The 20,967-nt window shown below is 41.6% G+C and overlaps 1 protein-coding gene across 1 annotated transcript in view; it reads right to left on the reverse strand.

The window, feature by feature from the left end:
* DNAH14 (dynein axonemal heavy chain 14) overlaps window positions 1-20,967 on the reverse strand; it is a 341,596-nt gene that overhangs the window by 103,743 nt on the left and 216,886 nt on the right. Inside the window, exons 46-56 of the mRNA XM_064595530.1 lie at window positions 20,554-20,670; window positions 18,246-18,404; window positions 17,002-17,137; window positions 15,383-15,444; window positions 14,312-14,496; window positions 13,226-13,354; window positions 11,871-12,008; window positions 10,805-10,972; window positions 9,677-9,847; window positions 6,589-6,756; window positions 5,800-5,892 (exon numbers count right to left, since the gene is read on the reverse strand). Coding sequence (XP_064451600.1) covers window positions 5,800-5,892; window positions 6,589-6,756; window positions 9,677-9,847; window positions 10,805-10,972; window positions 11,871-12,008; window positions 13,226-13,354; window positions 14,312-14,496; window positions 15,383-15,444; window positions 17,002-17,137; window positions 18,246-18,404; window positions 20,554-20,670 — 1,526 coding nt within the window. The remainder of the gene's footprint in view (window positions 1-5,799; window positions 5,893-6,588; window positions 6,757-9,676; window positions 9,848-10,804; window positions 10,973-11,870; window positions 12,009-13,225; window positions 13,355-14,311; window positions 14,497-15,382; window positions 15,445-17,001; window positions 17,138-18,245; window positions 18,405-20,553; window positions 20,671-20,967) is intronic.

A 20,967-nucleotide genomic window follows, 5' to 3' on the forward strand; every position in this document is an offset into this window, starting at 1 on the left:
CCATTCATGTCTCTTTGGTGAAATATCTAGTTAAATCTTTGGTCCACTTAAAAAATAAACTTTTTGATTTTAGGAGAGTCTTTGATTTACAGTAAAATTGCCAAGATAGAAAAGAGAATTTCCATACACCCCACATCCAGTTTCCCCTACGAACATCGACCTAGTAGGATATACTTGTTCTCATTAAATGAAACAGTATCGATCCATTATTAACTAGAATCCCTACTTTATTCAGAGTTCCTTAGTTTTTAACCTAACATCCTTTTTCTGTCTCAGGAGATATAACTAGTAAACACATTATGTTTACTAGTTATATCTCCTGAGGCTCCTCTTGACTGTGATGGTTTCAGACTCTTTTTTTGTTTTGTTCTGATGACATTGACGGGTTTGAAGTGTGCTGGTCAGACATTTTGTAGAATGCCTCTCGGTTGGGATTTTCTTGATGTTTTCCTTCTGACTAGACTGGGGTTATGTGTTTCTGGGAGGGAAGACCATGGGGATAAAGTGTCATTTATCAACATGATTTATCACTGTTGATGCTGACCTTGGTCACCTAGATAAAGTATTGTATGCCAGCCTTCTCCATTGTGAAGTTACTGTTTTCCCCTTTCATACTGCATCCTTTGGGAAAAATCACTAATAGCTCACAGTTAAGGAGTGCAGAGTTATGCTCCAATTTTGTATGCTGACCTTTGCATACACACATTCCTATAAATGTATGAAACCATATACATGAAGCCAAACAGGAGTTCAACTGCTGTCTTCAACCCTCATCCATCACCATATGGCTCACTCTAGCCTCTTTCCCTTGCTTATCTGTAAGCTCCCGCTCCAACAGTGAGAAACCTGCTCCCACCACCTGCCATCCTTTACTTACTCAGTTGTGATATATATGCACAGTGGTATCAGAATGGTGACCTCACTCCCACAGGAAAGCACTTTATTAGCTTACATACAGTTTCTTTTGCTTTTAGTCTTATAGACTCCACTCCCTTCCAAATTTCCTTAGGTCAGTTCCTTTCCTTTCCACCCTCTTCAGGGAGACTGTTGCACACACTGTGACACAGTTTGGTTGTTTTGTCACATTCTGCATTCCATCCTGGGATTCCCCAGACCTCCTAAATGACTCTTTGGAACTTCCATACACTAAGGTTCACTCTTTGTGCTGTGAAGTTCTACGGGCTTCGACAAATGTGTGGTGTCATGTACTCATTATTACAGCATTGCACAGAATAGTGTGCTTGAATATCTTACATTTCACCTTCCTTCCTCTCTCCAAACCCTTGGCAACCACCAATCTTTTTACCATCACCATAGTTTTGCCTTTTCCAGAATGTCATATAATTGGAATCATACAGTGTGTAATATTTCCAGACTGACTTCTTTCACTTAGCAATATGCCTTGAAGATTTGTCCATGTCTTTTTGTGGCTTGATATCTCATTTCTTTTTATCTTTGAATAATATTCCATTGTACCCCAGTTTATCACTTACTGAAGGACATTTTGATTGTGTCCAATTTTTTAATAAAGTCGCTGTAATTACACATGGGAAGGTTTTTGTGAGGATGTAATTTTTCAAATATGTTAGGTAAATACATAGGAACGTATTGCTAAACTATATGGTAAGGCTATCTCTAGCTTTGTAAAAAACCACCAAGCTATCCTTCCAAGTGACTGTGCCATTTTGCATTCCCATCAGCAATAAACAAGAGTTCTTATTGCTTTGTACCCTTGCTAGCAATTCCTACTATCTGTTTTTTGTTTTTTTTTTAAATTTTGGTCACTTTAATAGGTGTATAGTGATTATCACATTGTTTTCCCTAACAACAAATGATATTGAGAATCCTTTTATATGATTTTGTGAGATGTCTGTTTATTTTTAATTGGGTAGGTTGTCCTTAGGATTTTCTATAAACGGGATCATGTGGAATGTGAATAAAGAGAGTTTTACTTCTTCTAAAGTAAGTATCTGGATGGCCTTTTTTCCTTTTTCTTATCTAATTGCACTGGCTACAAACTCCAGTATAGGGTTGAATAGAAATTGTGAGGAAAAAATGTATCTTTGTTTTGTTCCCAGTCTTAGAGGAAAAACATTTAGCCTTTCATCATTAAGTATGAAAGTTTTTCATAGATGCCTTTTATTAGGTTGGTAAACTTCCCTTCTATTCCTTTTTGCTGAGAGTTTAAAAAAATCATTGATGGTATTGGATTTTATCAAACGTATTTTCTGCACATATGATCATGTGGTTTTGCCTTGTATTCTATTAATATGGTGCATTATATTACTGCTTTTGGATGTTAAGCCAAACATGCATTCCCAGGATAAATCTCACTTGGTCATGACGCATGATACTTACATGTTGTTGCATTGTTTGCTAATATTTTGTGTGGGAATTTTACAACTATATTCATAAGGGATATTGGCCTGCAGTTTTCTCTTGCCGTGATGTGTCTTATCCAGTTTTGGTATCAGGTGATACTGGCCTCGTGGGTGAGTTGGGAGCTGTTCCCTCCTCTATTTACTGGAAGGGTTTGTGAAGGATTGATCTCATTCTTCCTTAAATGTTTGGTAGAATTCTCCAGTGAAGCCAATTGACCAGGAGCTTTTTTTTCCATGGGAAGTTTTCAAATTCCCAGTTCAATCTCTTTGTTTAGGTCTTTTCAGGTTTCCTATTTCTTTAGCTCAGTCATTTGTGTCTTCTTCCATTTCATCTAGGCTATCCAATGTGCTGGCACACAGTTGTTCACATTATTCTCTTATAATCCTTAATTCCTGATTTAAAAAATTTTAATGATGGATTCTCCTTTCTCTTTTTTTTCTTGGGTTGTCAATTTTGTTCATCTTTTCAGAGAAAAAAGCTTTGGTTTCACTGATAATCTCTATTGTTTTTCTGTTCTACTTTCTTCTCTCATCTTTATTAGTACCTTCTTTCTGCTTTGGGGTTTAGTTTTCTTTTCTTCTGTAGTTTCCTAATGTGGGAGGTTAGGTTATTTGAGATTTTTCTTTAAAAAAAAAATTTAGGCACTTATAGCTTATATACATTTCTCTCTAAGCACTGCTTTGGGAATGCTGTGTTTTCACTTATCTCAAAATATTTTCTAATATCTCTTGTGATTTCTTCTTTCACTCATTGGTTATTTGGGAGTATGTTGTAAAAATTCCACATATTTGTGAATATTTCAAATTTCTCTCTTTCTTTCTTTTTTTTTAAAGATTTTATTTATGAGAGAGAGAGCATGAGCAGGGAAGAGGGGTAGAGGGAGAGGGAGAAGCAGGCTCCCTTCCCAGCAGGGAGCTCGATGCAGGGCTCGATCCCAGGACCCTGGGATCACGACCTGAGCCGAAGATAGCCACTTAACCGACTGAGCCACCCAGGCACCCTCAAATTTCTTTCTGTTATTGATTTCTACTTTAATTCTATTGTGTTCAGAGGACATACTTTGAATGACTTCAATCCTTTTAAATGTATCGAGGCTTGTTCTATAGTCTGGCACATGGTCTATGTTGGAGACTGTTCCATGCATGCTTGAGAAGAATGTGTATTTTGTTTTTGTTGGAAGGAGTCTACTATCTATGTCAATTAGGTCAAATTGTTTGTACAGTATTATTGACATATTTATATCCTTGTTGATTTTGTATCTAGTTGCTCTAGCAATGATTGAGAGTGGGGTTATCGAAGACTCCAATCATTGCTGCTGAACTGCTTATTTCTCTCTCTTCAATTCTGTCTGTTTGGCTTCACATATTTTGGAGCTTAGCTGTTAGGTGTGTGTGTTTAAACTGTTGTATCTTTCTGATGATTGATGCTTTTATCATTATAACATCTTTCTTTTCTCTTGAACACTTGTTTTTTTCCCTGAAAGTCTATTTTGTCTGATATTAGTATAACCACTCCAACTCTCTTATGGGAATTATTAGCATGAATTATCTTTCTCCATCTTTTCTTTTTTCTTTTTCTTTTTTTAAAGATTTTATTTATTTATTTGTCAGAGAGAGAGAGCACAAGCAGGGGGAGCAGCAGGCTCCCTGAGGGAGCCTGACACAGGGCTCGATCCCAGGACTCCGGGATCATGACTTGAGCTGAAGGCAGACGCTTAACGACTGAGCCACCCAGGCACCCCAGTAATGTTTACTTTTAACAAGTCATGTATGATATGCTTTTTACTTCTTTATCTATTCAACTAATCTCATTTGAATTGACCAATCTAGATCATGATTATTTTTTTAAATCTGTTTTAAACGTTCTTCATCAAGTCATTACGCTCCCTCCGGCTGCTTCTCCCTGCTGAAGCTGCATAGGCTAGGTCAGCTTCCAGTTATATTACCATTTTACACAAGTGAATCCCAGTGCAAAGATCTATCGATCTATTGATGATCTTTAATTGGGCAAAGTAGTCACAGGATCAGAGAGGAAACAGGGACTTGCCATGCTTTGCCTTGTATTTTTAACAGGGGCTCTGATAGGACGATAGGGTCATGAGAAAGCATTGTTAAAGAGGCAAGTTTCTAGTTGAGCGTTAGGTCTTTAAAAATTGCTCTGAATGCATTCTCAGGATTTTAGAATTGACAACTCTTTGTAAACTCACTTGTTATTAGAAAAGAAAGTCACTTTGTGGTAAAAGAAGCAAACTGAGAGTATGTACCATTTGGGAGTTAAAAAATAATCTATTATTAACTGAAATAGACAAAATCATAGATCTTATAGAGCTTATGTTCTAAATGTGGAGACAGGTAATACATAAATGAAAAGTTAAATACGTAAGATCCAATAACACTAAGGTCTAGGGAGAAAAGGCAGAATAAAGGGACAAAGTGACAGGGGCCGAGGGGAGGGGAGAGACAGGGGAGGCAGGAGTCCCGGGGGCTGTGGTAGTGGCTCGGGTAGGGTGGAGGCAATCGAGATGTGTACGAGTGTGCTTTTTAAATACAGCTATTTCGGAAGCTGTATTTCCAGGATGTATTGACGGACTGAGGGTGGGGTGTGACAGAAAAGCGTCCAGAATGAGGGGTTCCTGGGTTTCTGGCTAGAGCGGTATATCTATGTTGGTGCCATTTATGAGATGGGCGAGGTTAGTAAAGGAAGAGTTTCAATGGAAGAAATATTTGCTTTTGTATTTTTGCTTTAATTCTATTTTTCAGTTTTTAATTCCTTTTAATTACTCTTAATGCATGTCTGTTCAAATAAAGCTCTAGTAGTTCTGAATGCAAAACAAGTCTTTTTGGGAAAAAATGATGTGAATTAAATAACTAGTTATAAATAACAAAAGTATAAAATACATAAATAATAGGCATAAGCAATAGCTTAAATGTTCATAAATACTGTGACTCCTATAATTGGCTGTTTGTGTTGGGTTTTATTTAGCCTTCTGAAAGCTTTTGTCTACTCAGGTTGTTTGGGGATTTGCCAAGAATTTATCTCCCACTTGTTTTCATGAGAAGTAGAATTTTGTGCAAAGACTCAGTTTCTAAATCCATATTCCAGGAAATGTACTGTTTTCAAGGTCAAGATCCACCAGCACAGACACTACGTTGGTGCTGAGGATATGCTAGAGATGCTGCCAGCTCCGTCACTTCTATTCACATCAAACGCTTCCAAAAACAAGCATTTTTATGTGCTGATAAATTTCTTATGCGAACTCTGGAGAGGAAGAGCACGTTGTGTGGGACTCAGTGGCTGCAAGCTTTCACAAAGAGAAAGTTTGCATAAGTAAAACTTTTGTAAGCAAGGTAGATTTTATCAGATTCCCTCAATTGTTATTTTGAAACTTAAATGTATTTGAACAATTTAAACTCCTACCAGTAACATGTGACCCCCTGGCTGCCGAAGGACCCTCGCAGCTCTTGCGATGTGTTCTATGGCTTCCTTGAAGAACACCATGGAATGAAAAATCTAGCAGAGGAAATGGGACAAATAAAGTGCTTACAGGCATAGAAAAGTCAAAAGTTCACTGCAGTTTTACATACAAGGATCCGGGAGTGAGACTGACGATTTTCGTAATCCAGCAACCTAGACCCACTAAACTGGTTTACATTTCTGAAAAATAAATTTGCATAATGAGGAGTCCCTATGCCAGTATTGCCGTGAGCAAGACCGGGGGAGTCCCAGGCTCAAGGGAAGAGAGAAGGAGAACAACAGCATCGGGGCTGTTCTGCGGCTGCTTTATCTTGGGTGGGACTCGTGGTGAGGGAAGAGTCCCAGGAGACGGGGTGGCGGCATCTGTGATTCTGTTGGGGCCCCCGGTCTGACACCTGTCTGCCCAGGACAGCAGTGGCAGGGATGCTGCTCCTTGCTGTTGCCCTGGACACGCAGGGGCAGAGGGAGAGAGAATTACAAGCAGACTCCCTGCTGAGTGCAGAGCCTGACACCAGGCTCGATCCCACGACCCTGAGATCACGATGTGAGCCGAAATCAATTCGGACACTTAACCGACTGAGTCACCCAGGCACCCCTCTTTCTCTCACTCGCACACACGTCTTGAAAATATCTGTTGTGAAAGAAATATACCCATCCATGTGTGTGTATAACACACACACACACACACACACAGCACTCCTCAGAGTCTACACAGTGCACGTCTGTACGTACCTCCAAAGACGTGGAGCTCAACTTCTTTTGGAATTCATTCAGCACGTTGGCAAGTCTATTATAGTCATTGGTATTCCGATAGATCTTTTTCCTATGAGGCTTGTTTATATCCAAGAAATCCACAAATACAATTGAGTCGTTCATCAGTTTTTCTTTGGTCCATTGAATCTATTGTAAGATCATCATTTAAGAGTATGTGTTAAGAGCCAGATTCTACTTGTTATCAAAACGAATGGAACAGATCTGTATCAGAGACGCTCTTGGCACAACAGATCCAGGTAAGCCTTGGGGGCTCTTTCCCTTTGCTGTGCTATGGAACCTGTGGGCCCTTTCTCAGAATACGTACATCTGGTGCCATACAAGTGTTGCAAAGGAGACCGAATACATTGACCTGGAGTTTCTGCACCTGCACTGCAGGCCTGCGCCTCCCACTAGGTCTCAGCAGCCCCACCCCCACCCCCTTCAGGTGTCCAGCGCTGGAAATTCCCAGCAGGCACCCAGGAGATGAGGTTGGGCGGCAGGATAACATGACAGGTAAGAGGATATCAGGAGTCTGATCTCCCCGGTTTGGATGACTCCACCACTTAACTAGCTATGTAACCTGGGGCAAGTTCTTAGCCCCCTCTGCCTCAATTTCTTCATCTGTACAGTGAGGATAACAGCAGGACCTCCATCGCAGAGGTGTTATAGAGACTAAGATGAGCAATGATATAGAAAGCTCTGGAAACAGTATCTGGCACATTGTAAGTGCAACAATTGTTAGCCTTACCACATTTTATTTTTTAAAAGTGAAAATAAGCCAAACTGATTAAATGATACCATATAAATGCAAATTCTCAGAGGACTAATTTATATCTTTATGTCCTTAAGGAAGATGGGTCAATATGTCTTTACTCTGGGGTCTTGCAGCGGTTCCTGCTGTCCGTCCACAGGGCAAGCCGTGTGTCCCTAAAGCGTGTGCGAGCTCATGTCCTACCGCCTCTGCATCTATTGCTTGTTCGTCCGGCAAAGTCCAAAACCTGGACTGCCCTGCCATTTACAGGAGGGAGTTTGCAAACTTCACCCGGGGGGGGTGGGGGAATGATCTCTCTCTAGTTATGTTAGCAAAGTCCCTCCCTTCCTCCCAGTTATCCTTATCAAGCACCAACTGAGAGGAAGGAAGGATGCTGAATTCTGGTGATTAGGTAGAGATAAAAATCAATGACTTTGTTCTCATAGAACCCACAGGTTAGAGAGAGAGATAACTAATTACATCATAGTAAGTTCTAGGATAGGAAAGTCCACAGTCCTGGGAGAACACAAAGAAGGGACCCTCAAACTGGAAGGGGGGTGGTGTTGGCCAGCGACATCCACTGAAAGAGGAAGCGTGAGCTGAATCTTGAAGGCTGGCCAGAGGGGACCCAGGGGTGTCGAGGCAGAGGCAGGAGAGACCACGGACGCCAACGCCGCATTCCAGCTGGGACGTGGGGCTGAGGTGCGAGATTTCTGGCGTGGTCACAGAGGTGGGCAACATCAGGCCAGGGCACCGGGAGGTGCAGGGAGCACAGCAGGCAAAGACCGGGAATGGTTTTGCAAGTGGTTTTGTGTGTTGAGCATGAAGCACCCCGAACACCGCGAGCCAGACTTGGAAGACAAACCAAGGTCTAACTTTAGAGCTCAGGTTCTTTCTGCCGAACCACCTGTCTGTATCTGAAATGTAGACAGAAAGTCCAGTTCTTGCCCACAGCTTACATTTATAGAGCGCTTACTGTATGTCAGAAACTGTTCTAGACACAAAGGGGTGCCGCTGATTCTCAGCACAGTCTACAAGTGGGTATGGCTGCTACCCCAACTTCAGAGATGAGGGAATGGAGACATGGGGGGGGTCCCCTGCCAGGGCTCCACAGCTGCTCAGGGGATGGGCTGGGCTTTGAAGGTGGACAGGGCCCATGGGGGTAGCCTCTATATTCAAGTGCTTCTCAGGTTGCCAGGGAAGAAAAGCGGGAATGGTACCCAAGTGGGTTGGGGAGTCTAGTCTCTGAGCAGGGGAAACGGGGTGAAAGTAGGGACAAGAGGGGTCTGAAGCGTCAACGAAGAGCAGCAAGGACAGCAAGGACATCACCAAGGACAGCAGGCCAGGTCTGAGGGACTCCACAAGTGAGTGGAGGTGTGCTGGTCTAGCAGGTGGGAAAGGATCACCCCTGTGAGCTCAACGGAGACATGGGAGGGTAGGGGCTGTGCGCTGACATGAACAATCACATCAAGGAGGAGCTGGGCTGGGCTGAGAGCAGAGAGCTCTCATCTGGGCTGAAGAGCAGAGAGCCTGGACTGAAAGGAAATAATGATGGGAGTGTCTCGAAGGTATTTTTTAAAAGCTTTCTGGATTTGGGACTAGTCTTAAACATACATATGTACATGTACACAGTACACACACACACACACACACGAACGCAGGTCTACATATATGTATATACGCTGCATTCTGAGTTTATGTGCATGTCTGTATCTCTAGGTATAAGGTTCATACCCAAAAGTCTTTTTTTTCTCTGTTGTGAATTCATTATATTTCCTGGGCTCTTATGAACAGGACAAGAGAAAGCAGCACCACCAAAGAAGACAGAAAAGGAAGGAGGAGTCACCTCTGGAAGGAATTCCGAAGGACCCCGCCCCCCCCCCCCAATTCTCTCGAGAGGAACTCACACCATGGCCTCGTGAAGGCGCTGAACTCGCCCCTGTGCTTCCCCACCAGCTTGTGGTGTGGTTCAGTCTCCTGAACTGCTCTCCTTCCTTCTGGACTGGGAGCCCAGGGGCTCCGTGGAGACCAAAGTTCAAGGCGCTGGAGCTACGGGGACTGAGCGCTTCTGCCAGGCCTGGAGAAACGTGAGCTGTGTCAGGGCTTGAAGGCCAAACGCATGAGCAAGGGCATCAAGACTTTGTCATTTCCATCCCATCAAATCCATGTTCATTTAGACATTATCAAGTGGAAAATGGGATTGTTAATGATATTAATAATGTTGTTATTAATATTATAGAAATGCCTGAGGGCTTTTAGAAAACAACACTTTTGCCTGAGATACCATTTAAAATAATTTTTAAAATATAGGTTTACCTGAAAATAAGTCTCAATTTCCTTTGAGAGAAGTTGATAGAAAAGCCCTTTTTCGGTATATTCCATTAGGCGATCGTGAAACACTCGGGTGGCTTCGTGAACTAAGAACAGAGCCGCCATCTGTCTGGAGTTAACGACGACCTTCTCGGCTTGCAGCAGTCCCAGGAGGAGCTATTAGGGATTGAAACCTAAGGTTTATTTTGAACATTAGCAGGTAGTCTGTGAAGCAGAGGCTCAATTTGTTCAGGTTTACGATTCCATACAAACAGAAGCGATGATCTGAGGTGAGAAGTGTCCATTTCTCCAAGTGATAAACTTGATTTTTGATGAGATGGGCAGGTTGTAACTCAGAGAAAACTGGCATGGCACACCCCCCCGGAGGGAAAGGGGCTAAGGCCCCCTCGGCCGGGCCTAGTGGAGGCCTCGCCGGCTCGGGAAGCCATGGGTCCTGACCACTGGGGCTGACTTGGAGCCAGGGGTGCAGGTGGTGACCGGGACATGCTTCTTCATGCAGGCATGTTCTAACATTTTGAATTGGATTAAAAGAATTTATAACCCATTTCAAACATGATAAGCACTATTTTGGACCACAGGTCCATGGCAAGGAGAGAAAGACCGAATTCAAAAATTGCTTTTCTTAATGTTTTAATTCTGAAAATTATTTGATCAAGGCTAGTGACTGAGTCAGCATGGTTGGCAACATTTCCTGTTATAAAAAGCAAGACTCGTGGGAAATGCAAGCATATTTATGAAATGCATACAGGCTTTCATTTTCTGAGAGCTGCACTAATATCTCAGAAATAAAGCAAAACCAAAAGCTGTGTAATACCCTTGCCACTGCTTTCCCTGCTGAGACTCTCAGCCAATATTCTAACAGTCTGTGCGGCTTCATCACTGAATTCTCTGCAGGGCATTGTTTTAATGATTCTTTTTAAATGGCTCATGGGATAAACTGCTAATAAACAGCAAAACTCATCAACTTGGATTTCTTGTTCCCCCCTTCTCTAACAACTGAATGTTGACAGTGGAGCAAAGAGGAGAGAGAGAGAAAGAGAGTCAATTCAGTAAAATTACATTTCCTCAACTTACAATTTAAAGTTAAGCTAAAAAATGGATTTTAAAACACACCTTAAAGATATCTCGGAGATTAAAGAGGTAGTGGCATTTTGCTGGGGTTGGCAACATGTTCTGACATACTTGATAGTAGACAGCGAGAGAACAAGATATTATCTGATCCTTACTTTTCTGAACGTTGGATGTGAAGTTATTGATGGAGAAATACATTCCCAAATGAGCCTTTAAAAGGAAATTTTATAGTCAGCCTCAAAGTTTAAGCACAGTTTCTTCCTAATTAATCCCTACTAAAAAGGAGATGTGTGTACTATCATGGAGGATTTATGACATTTAAAATGTTAGTAATTAGAATCCACTTTAAACCAAACAGACTAATACAAAGACACTGCAAGGGTCGCAAACCGGGGAAATTCTCCTTGGTCCGAGTTTGGTGAATGATCTAGAGGCAGGTGTTGCTGCGCTCTGGGGACAATTTATGCCCTACCTGAGTGTGTACCGGGAGTGCTGACAACTGTCCTGCCCCCTTGCTCTCTAGGAGAGGTTACGAGATGGAATACAAGGTGACAGAATTATTTTCTCATTTTGGGTTGGTGTATGTATATATATTCTTCTACATTAGGATTAAGAGTCAGACGCTTAACCCACTGAGCCGCCTAGGTGTCCCTCAAATTTATTTTTCTCATCAAACTAGATTTAAAGTCAAGCCATTTTTCTAATCAGATATTTCAGATTTTCTTACTTTGTATTCTACAAAGAAACAAAGAGAACAAACCAGGATAGCAGAACTCTAGGCGAGCTTGTTAATAATGCAGACTCCTGAGCTCCATCCCAGATATGCTGGATTAGGGTCTTTGAGAATGAAGTCATAGGATGCACATCTTACCCATGCATTAAACGTGTGCCACATGTATTTCTAATGCACACTGGCTTATGTTTCAGTTATTTAGAGGCAAATTACAACCACAGGCCAGAAAGGGGTGGCGGGTGGGGGGGGGGGGAGACAAAACCCATCCCCTTGAGGGAATTTTCTTTCAATATCAGTGGTTTTAAGTTTTCACATCTTCTCTTATACTATGGAATTAAAATTCTTGTTCAATAGAAAATGAACTGACTGCATTACCTGGAAAATAGCGCGCAGGGCGCTCTGTGGAGGATGAGGCAGCACCAGGATGGAAAAGTGTTTGAGGAGACGCGGGCTGACGTGCCTCCTGACTGCTGCAGGGCCGCAGGCTGCCACTAGAGAAAGATCTTGAATGTTCTGTGGGAAGAGTGAAAAGGGCGAATACATGTATCTGTAGAAAGTGAAATATCACCCATTTCTCAGCCCCTAGTAAACAGAAGATTTCAATGTTTAGACGAAAAGATGATTTACTGCAAAAACAAAACCTGTGACCACAATAGAAATTGATCTTCTTAGAAGTAACTGAAACCCTCAAATGCAATTTCGAGACAGCTTCCTTCTAGGAGGCTTTCTAAATGTCATCAAGCCATAGCCTGACTTTGAAAAAGCAATTACTGGACACGGAGCAACATGCTGAGGCGAGTGGAGGACTCTGGTGATGAGGGAGGGCTCAGGAGCACGGAGCGGGTCCCCAGGGAAGGCAGGGTTGTGAGGGTCACGGCCCGTGGACACACCGTGCCTTCGGAGCACTGCAGAGCGGGCCTCGGTCCTGCAGACCGGCTCACGGGCTCATGGCGGGCTTTGTAACAGCTTTGTAACAGGCCGGACCCCAGCCACAGAAACCCCACAAGAGGCCAGTCTCCTGGATTTTCCCTGCCCGGGCTGCATCTGGATTCTTCTCTTGGCTGCGGGATAACGGGTGGTTCACATAGTCTGGTGTCTGAGCCGACAGGGTGGCGTCCAGGATCCCTGGCCCAGGTTTGTCTGAGACGTGAAACTTTGTAATGCAGCCGTCTAATTCCACAGACAAAGTCAGTTCTTGAGCGCAGGGCTCGTGATTTCCAGAGAAGGAACCAAGTAAGGAGACAAGTGCATTTGCTTCTTCAAAAACTGCAGCCATTCTGACTAGTTCAAGGTAATGGAAACAACGGCCCAGGAATACCGCCCTGTGAATCTGTTGGACTGTGCAGTGCTATGGAACATCCCTGATTAGTGATCTTGCAGAGAAAGACGCAGAGCACTCTTACACAGACAGTAAGATGCACGTGCTGGGGCGCATTTTCGCTAGCTTTTCTCCTATGTGTTCACTGATGCTGCATAACCTGATGAGCTGCTGATGTGATTAATAATGGTGAGCATTTGACTCAGAAATTAAACCTACACGGCATACTTGGAATTTTCACTAACAGCGAATCCTATGGAGCCGTGTGGAATGACAAAGATGTCTTCGGCACGGTTCAGGTAGGGTTTCTGATGTGTTCTGTGTGTTCATCCCAAGTGTCTCAACTCACTCAACTCGGTTATGAACATTTAGTTCATTGTTAATGGGAACAAAATCTTTGTATATGCTGTACCTTCCAAGCGTTCTTCTCAGTGTTGTACAGACCTCCCATATCTAGTAACTGCCTGATCAGTTCCAGGGGTGGCTGAGCTCCGGACGTATCCGGTTCCGGTACGTTCAGATCATCAATGAACAGGACAATCTTGAGCAAGACAAAAGGTTTTAAAACATATCACTTGGTGTTGCCTTTCCTTCAGTTACACATTAGGAATACTAACTACACTATGGTGTAAGAACAAAGTTATATGAAACGACATGCCTGTTTTTCTATTCAAAAGCAGGAGACCAAATTCCTTTTTGAAGAGATGACTTTAGACAACAGTAAGTTTTCAAAACAGCAGCTACCCCCAACAAGGCTATTCTCTTGGTACCTTTCCCTTAGGCTTGCCTTCCTCTTATCATCATGTTAAAAATAAGACAACAGGCCCCAAATGGGAGTCCCTGGTAAGCCCCAGGCCACCCAACCCAGACTTAATGACAGCTTCGGCTCTCCCAGGCTCTCCCAGAAGGGTATCTGAAGCCAGTCACTCAGCTCTAGGTTGGTCGTCCTGACACACCCTGCCACCCCCAGGGGGAAGGTGACATCATCACAACCCACATGCTGTTTGCCAGGATAACTTGCTTCCCGCCCCCTGCCCCCCCCCCCCCCCCGCCGTCCCGCCCTTCTGCTTGTAAAGTCTTTCATTTTGTACAGCTCCTGGAAGCTCCTTTCTTTCTGCTAGTTGGATGCCTAGCAGATTCATGAGTAAGTGAGTAAAGCCAATAAATCCTTAAAATTTACTCAGTTGCATTTTGGTTTTTAACAGTCCCAACTCATGGTTGTGGGAAGAAAATGTGGTCAAATGCACCGTTACGAAACCATCTAAAGCATTTTTTGTCTTATCTGGTCATGTTTAATTTAGATTCCAGGAGCTTCTTTTGGCCTTAGTAATTCCAAATCCATATAATTGATTAGTATTATACTGATCAGTATTTATAAAGTGCATTCTCTAGCAATGTGCAGGGGTGCTTTCTCTGTTTATGATTATTAAATAAAACAAATCACATTATGGCTAGAGTGGCAGAAGCAGATTAGTCAACGGGATGGGAGGCGTTTTACCCTGCTGTTCTTTGGTGCTCCAAGAGTGTCTTTGGTTCTTCTTACTAATTTCTTCAGGACCATCTCCTTGGCTTTGGCAGCTGTGGTACTGACACTAAAATTTACTGTTGAGACTATAATTCCTTTCTTATCACTTTTCAATGAACTTTCATCAGTTCTGACTGCTGGCTTTTTAATAGGCTTATCTGTTATGCCAAATATGGAAAGAAACACAAATTTAGAGTACTTTAACAGTATTTGTGATTTATTTTAAGGTGTTAGGAAATATGAACGTTACATAATTTTACTCTTTTGTTGTAATTTGCAAGAAATCACTCTGAGGACAATTCAGTGAGAGAAGGAGTACCAACTGTGAAATGTTTCCAGTGGTTTCCTCCCTTCCACGTGGTCTGCGGGGTCTCTGTAGTTTATGCACAACTGACACTGGTACCTTTTTATGACTTCAAAGTACTGGGATGTGCAAGACGGTATGTATCTACTGAAAGCACCCAGGAGAGGTTTAAAAGCAGCGTGCACCTGCGTCCACCAAAGGCATCAGACTTAGGACACATTCCCTGACAGCATCCTCCACAAGGGCCACTCGGGATGGTGCTACGGCAAATATAAAAGTAAAAACAAAACCAAAAACTCCTCTGGCAAGAACCTTCTGGCCAGGCAAGAACCTTCACGATCTGCAGCTGTCTGGAGGCTGCCCCTGCTTTTCCTCTTCAGAAATGGAGCGGCTACTCCCAAACCACTCGGCCCAAGTTCTCCAGGAGGATCTGAGAACTCATCCAGTAACTTCTCCCCTGCATTACTCGGACAAGCATGAAGGAACAGGAGAGGCCAACACTGCCTCCAGGTGCTTCCAGACTTGGTCCAAAGTTCCCCCAAGATGCTGGGGTCCCCACTTGTGGGACACTACGCCATCAGCACCCCAGCTGTTGGGCAGGGCATGGCAGTCTGAGGGGGGAGTGGGGATCTTTCAGGACTCTCGATTTTAAGCTATGAGTGGAAATCTGTTCATTCTGACATTCCAGACAAGCATGCAGTGACCTGATAGGAAGGAGTTTCACCCAACGTAATGCGTACCTCGACTTCCAGCGGCTGTCTTGTGGGTTTCAGAAAGCAAGATGCTGATATTCTGCTTCAGGCTATAGGAATAAAAGGTTTTCGAGATTCAAAATCAGCTTGCTTACCATACTAGCCATACGAATAAAATACAATCAAAGTAGCAGTGTGTGCTGGGTTCTACCTCATTCTCCTACAAGAAAACAAATACTCTTTTTTCCTGCTTACACTTTCACAGATAAGATCGTGCCGCCACTGCCACATTAAGTCCAACACCACAGGATTATTCTCAAAAACAAACTGAACAAATCCTGGGGCACCAGGTTACTGGTATCCCCGATGGGTAGTAAGCCACTAACTCACTGGTCCCTTTATAAAATGTGCTTTCCCTTGTGGATGACTCAACAGAAACCCCTTCCACCTTTATTTTGGTCATGTCTTCAGGTGTTTCTTTGTAATGTGATTTCTTTCTTAAAATCCAGTTCAGTTTAAATAGTGAGCCTACAGTAAGATTTCTTTTTTAGTGCCGTTATTTATGATTATAATAATTCAGATAAGGAATGATTCCTATGGCATTAAATGTTTCAAAAATTATTTCTCTGATTTTTTACAGCCTTATTTAAGTGTAGTAGGATTTATTCCAAAATCATTCCAGGTGACAGTGCTCTGGCTACCAGTAGTGTTGGAAAGACAAATGGGGGAATTCAAGATGTCTTGGGAAGATAGGACAGCTTTGGCGAGTGCAGGTGGGAGATGGGCTGCAGTTTGGGAGGAATCCAACGGTATCATTTGTTTCAAACAACAGTGTGCTTCTTCCATATTTTAATTAGAATTAACTTTAAAAATTTGCATTTTATTTGCACAGTTTAGAACTCTTTTTCATTGCTTCCCCCTCCACCCCCTTTTAAAAAGAGACATGGAGAAACAAAGTTCTTTGTAAAGAAATTTTTTCTTCAAGTAGCCTCCACACCAAGTGTGGGTGAAGCTTAACGGGCTGGGAACCCAGGACCCTGAGATCAGACCTGAGCTGAGATTAAGAGCCCCACGTTTAAAGAATATTTTATATTTGATAAGATGAAAATTCTAGTGCAAGAAAACCAATTATATGCAACACTTTTTTGGTATGTTTTAGGTGCATTTTTCCAAGAAGGAAAATAGTCTATAGCTGCACTTTGCTATGTAAGAAAAAGGAGATTTTAAATTTAGTTGTATTTAAAATAAACGTAAACATTCCTCATTTAAAGGAATTAATCTAGGTGTAAATACTTCGGAAAAGTACAGATTTTCTTCTTCACTTCTCTTTGGAAGAATTTTGCATTTTTACATAACAGGTTTGCTTTTTAAAACAAGGCACATTTAGGGGCGCCTGGGTGGCTCAGTCGTTAAGCATCTGCCTTCGGCTCCGGTCATGATCCCAGAGTCCTGGGATCGAGCCCTGCGTCGGGTTCCCTGCTCTGTGGGAGGCCTGCTTCTCCCTCTCCCACTCCCCCTGCTTGTGTTCCCTCTCTCGCTATGTCTCCCTCTGTTAAATAAATAAATAAAATCTTTAAAAAAAAAAAAAATAAAACAAGGCACATTTATATGTTAAAGCAAACTTTTTTTTTTTTACCAGACAAATCAAATTTAACGTTTAAATATACAACCTTGATTTTTTAATTTCATTGTATAGTAGGACTTCTCCTAAGATGGAGCCATATTTCACATCCAGTGCTCCAGGGCCCTCCAACTTCTGAAGCATTTCATTAATGGCACTGGTTTTCCCAACAGCAGGGTCTCCTGAGGTGAAAAAAAGACATTAGGTTAGATTTATAGCCAAGGAAATGAATAGATACTAACATATTAAGATGAACCAGTAACATTTTATTTGAAAACTGCATGAAAAATACGGATTCTTTTCTCCCTTTTTTATTTTTTTAAAAATTTTTATTGTTATGTTAATCACCATACATTACATAATTAGTTTTTGATGTAGCGTTCCATGATTCACTGCCTGTGCATAACACCCAGTGCTCCATGGTTAAGATTTGGGTAAATCAGGAAGTAAATACGAAATCCTCTCAAATTATTTACATCTCTTATAAAAGGACAGATTCAGAGTTAACCATTATTTTTAACTGAACGCTCATTTATGCCTATCGCAAATCTTTTTGCTTATAGCAAACGAAATTCATTTCCCTGAGAATTTTTGCCAGCACCATCTGGGGGAGAGATGTGATGACAAACTACTGCAGGGTCACGACTTTACAATTCACCGGATATTAAGAGTAAGAATTTTCTTAGGCCAAACTGGAGGCAAGGTAGGGATTGTCTGAGAGTTCCAGCCTCATTTTGCCTCAATATGTTCTGTACGGAACTCGGGAGCACTACCATGGCCCCTGGTGATGGGCAACACAGCGTAGGGAGCTGGGAAAGGTAAGGAAGGTGGGGCTGTATTGAATCACTCATGGGGTAATGTTCAAAGACGGAAACCTTTGAGCAATGGGGTGAAGAACTGCGTGTGTAATTTTTTTTTTTTAAATCAGGCAGGTTCTTTTCATTTGTTCCTTGTATGTAATTATGTGAGTACATTTAATCAGACCATCAGGGACCCTCTAAGGCCGTCAGCCCAGAGGCTGTGCAGGCCGTGCGTGCATTGATCCTATAGTTCTACTTCTGGAATTTGTCTCGGAAGGAACAGAAGGATGAAGATTTATAATGTCCTCTACCAGCGAACATGGGGAAATGGGCATTCATATACTGCTGATAAGAATATATATTGATATGGTATCTAAAGCTTTTCAGGGAATATTTTTTCCCCCAGTTATAAAGTAAAATGTTTAGGCTAAATAATTACTAAGCCTGTTCCTAACTCTATAAATTCTCCTTCTTTAAATCTTCTTAATACCTGTGAGAAGTACAGGGCAGAAATTCTTTAAAAGAAGGCTTATGAGGAAGGAAAGGGACACTGTATCTCTGGTGGCAATATGACTGATGCTGTCTCCAAATTCTGGGATCTTCAAGAGGTTTTCACTTGATCCTTCAGGGTCCACTAGTACTGACGTTCCTAAGGTAAAGTTAAAAAGTTTCAAATGACCTATAGATAAACGTTAATCTTTGAGGTACTAAATACTTTCCGGAAAAGTCTGTACATTGTACAGCTCTGTATAGAGCTGATGCCAGTGCCGGGGGGTCCCTGCTGATCTCAGCAGCTATTCCTTCCACCCACACTCAGCTGGTGAACCAACCCCCCATTCCTCAGACTCTCCCACCGCCCGCACACAATGCCCCTTCTCCTCATCCTTCCCTCCAGCAAAAGGAAGAAAGCAGCTCTCCTGCTGAAGCCTCCTGCAGCCCTTTAGAAGAACTTCCCTTCCTGGGTAAGCCTTCTCCCCCCATTATCTGTCTTTTGTTTCTGTTGACTTTCCGATGTACAAACACTTATGTACCAGTATCTCCATCTTTTTATTGGTCGACCGACAGGAACTGACATTTATTTAGTAAAAACCAGTTGAATATGGGCAATTTTATATGAAATCAAACACACACACACACACACACACACACACCCCAAAACTAAACCAAATCTCTCTTGATCCCACAGCTTCTTCCTCTCAGAAGGGCTCCCCACAACAGAGACCTCACTTGCTCATCTTGTAGTCGCTTTTCTAATGTTAGACACACTCACATGGTGCACGATTCTGAAGTATATAAAGGTATGCGATCAACAGTCTCGCTCATTCCTGTATTCTAGAAACTAGGTCCCGTACTGTGTATGCTGGTCAGGAACTTTTAAAAATTGAGTACATTTTAGAGATGAATGTTATCATAGATTTCTTGCTAGTGCTCCAGCAATGGAGATTATGGTCTTTCCAGTCTTTTGCTGAGTTTATAGAATATACCCATGTCATTCTGCACACAGCTTCTCCCATGCAGAGTTGCTGGGTTAGTATAAACTGGCATATGATTTATAATTTTGATATATATTGACAAGGTGCCTTCCAGTGTTTTCATTCCAAAGCACCGTGTATCACTAATGGCATTTCTGAGAATCTTCCTGGATTCTTACATGAACAAAATGTGGAGTTTTGTTATGTTTTTGTTTCTGGTGCCAGAGACTGGTCTGGTACCAGGACCTCTGATTTACTTTGCACAGGCTCTATTGAAGAAGATATTGTGATGTTCTGACATTTAGATTCCTGTTATAGGTTGGCTTTGAAAGCTTGGGAGGGTTTTAGTTTCTTCTAAGCTTGTTGCCTACAATTAGGATAAGGTGGGACCAGAGGAAGTGGTATCTCAGATTTGGAGATTCCCACAGGAATGGTAAACTAAGATACTGAGTTACATGCATTGGTATTCAGTTGTGTTTTTGTACGTAGTAGTAAAAGCTAAGGATTAAAATAACCAATATAGCACTAACATATGATATACAACTCGGAGGTTTTAAATAAATACAATCACCCACTAATACTTACTGTGACAAATATTATACAATAGAATGCTGGTATAAATTAATTCAAAATTAGAACTTTCTGGATGCTTCGTAATTATGATACCTCTGGTTTTCTGCCAGAAAGTCTTATAACCAACCTTTGAAATTCACTGAGGAGAGAAACCTGACCTCAAAGAAATTCAAGTTAATTTGCATTTATTGAATTTCTTAGATTTGCAAGAACTCTAAATGAAGCTTGATCATTAAGTTCCTGCCTCAAGCTTCAACCAAGCTCTTGTGGTACAGCAATTTTCTGTATCTTTGTTTTCTATAAGTATGCAGAAGATTGAGAATAAGAACAATGAGGCATTTATGGATATTTGTGAAGTGTGAAGGTATGATTCTTCTTTTCTAATTAGCTGTTTCTTTTATAATCAAGTGTAGTTCTTACATATATGCTTTTCCTATTTTAAAAGAGGTCCTCTCCCTTTTCTGCTTTCAATAACCACAGCTAATTAAAATACTAAATATTTCTACTAGTAAAACTTTCAATGAGCTATAGTTTTAAAATGCACAATTGACTCAATCAAATAGATTCCAGTTTCTCAGAAAGCAATACTCAGGGGTTATTTTCTTAAAGGCATGCTTCATAAACATAGATCTAAACTGGTTCTGCACAAACTTGGAACAGATCAATCTTCAAAGTTGCTGATATAACTTTTATATATAAAGTACTCTCAACATTTTAGAAAAGTTAGAGTATGATTCTTGTAATTCTTCTTACCTTTTTGAATTAGTGTCTGAATACTAGGAAGTAATTCTGACCATGGTATGAATTCGCATTGCTGTAAATCCACAAAATAGCCAAAGATAGAACGTTTACCGGATGGTAGATTGATGCCTACATTTGAAAATGAAAAATAAATAAATCCAGTAAGAAAGGTTCATTTATGGAATGTTTCATTGATGATATGATCTCTATGTGAAAAATCTGATTGTTGAATCAGAAATAATAACTATTCACCAAGGGTATATCATCCTTTTTTTCCTTCTGATCTTTAATTGCATAAAAATGTCTTTTTATATCCAGAAAGCAAGGTGAATCATGATCTGATATCCTTTGAAATCTTACCCAGAAGTTCTGCTTATTATCACGTGTTGGATATCATTAAATGACAGTGATATACTGGTTTTAGTC

The sequence above is a fragment of the Mirounga angustirostris genome, unplaced genomic scaffold (genome assembly GCF_029215605.1).
Source record: "Mirounga angustirostris isolate CCGP_5_RB_7025 unplaced genomic scaffold, mMirAng1.0.hap1 SCAF_6, whole genome shotgun sequence".
Lineage (NCBI taxonomy): Eukaryota > Metazoa > Chordata > Mammalia > Carnivora > Phocidae > Mirounga > Mirounga angustirostris.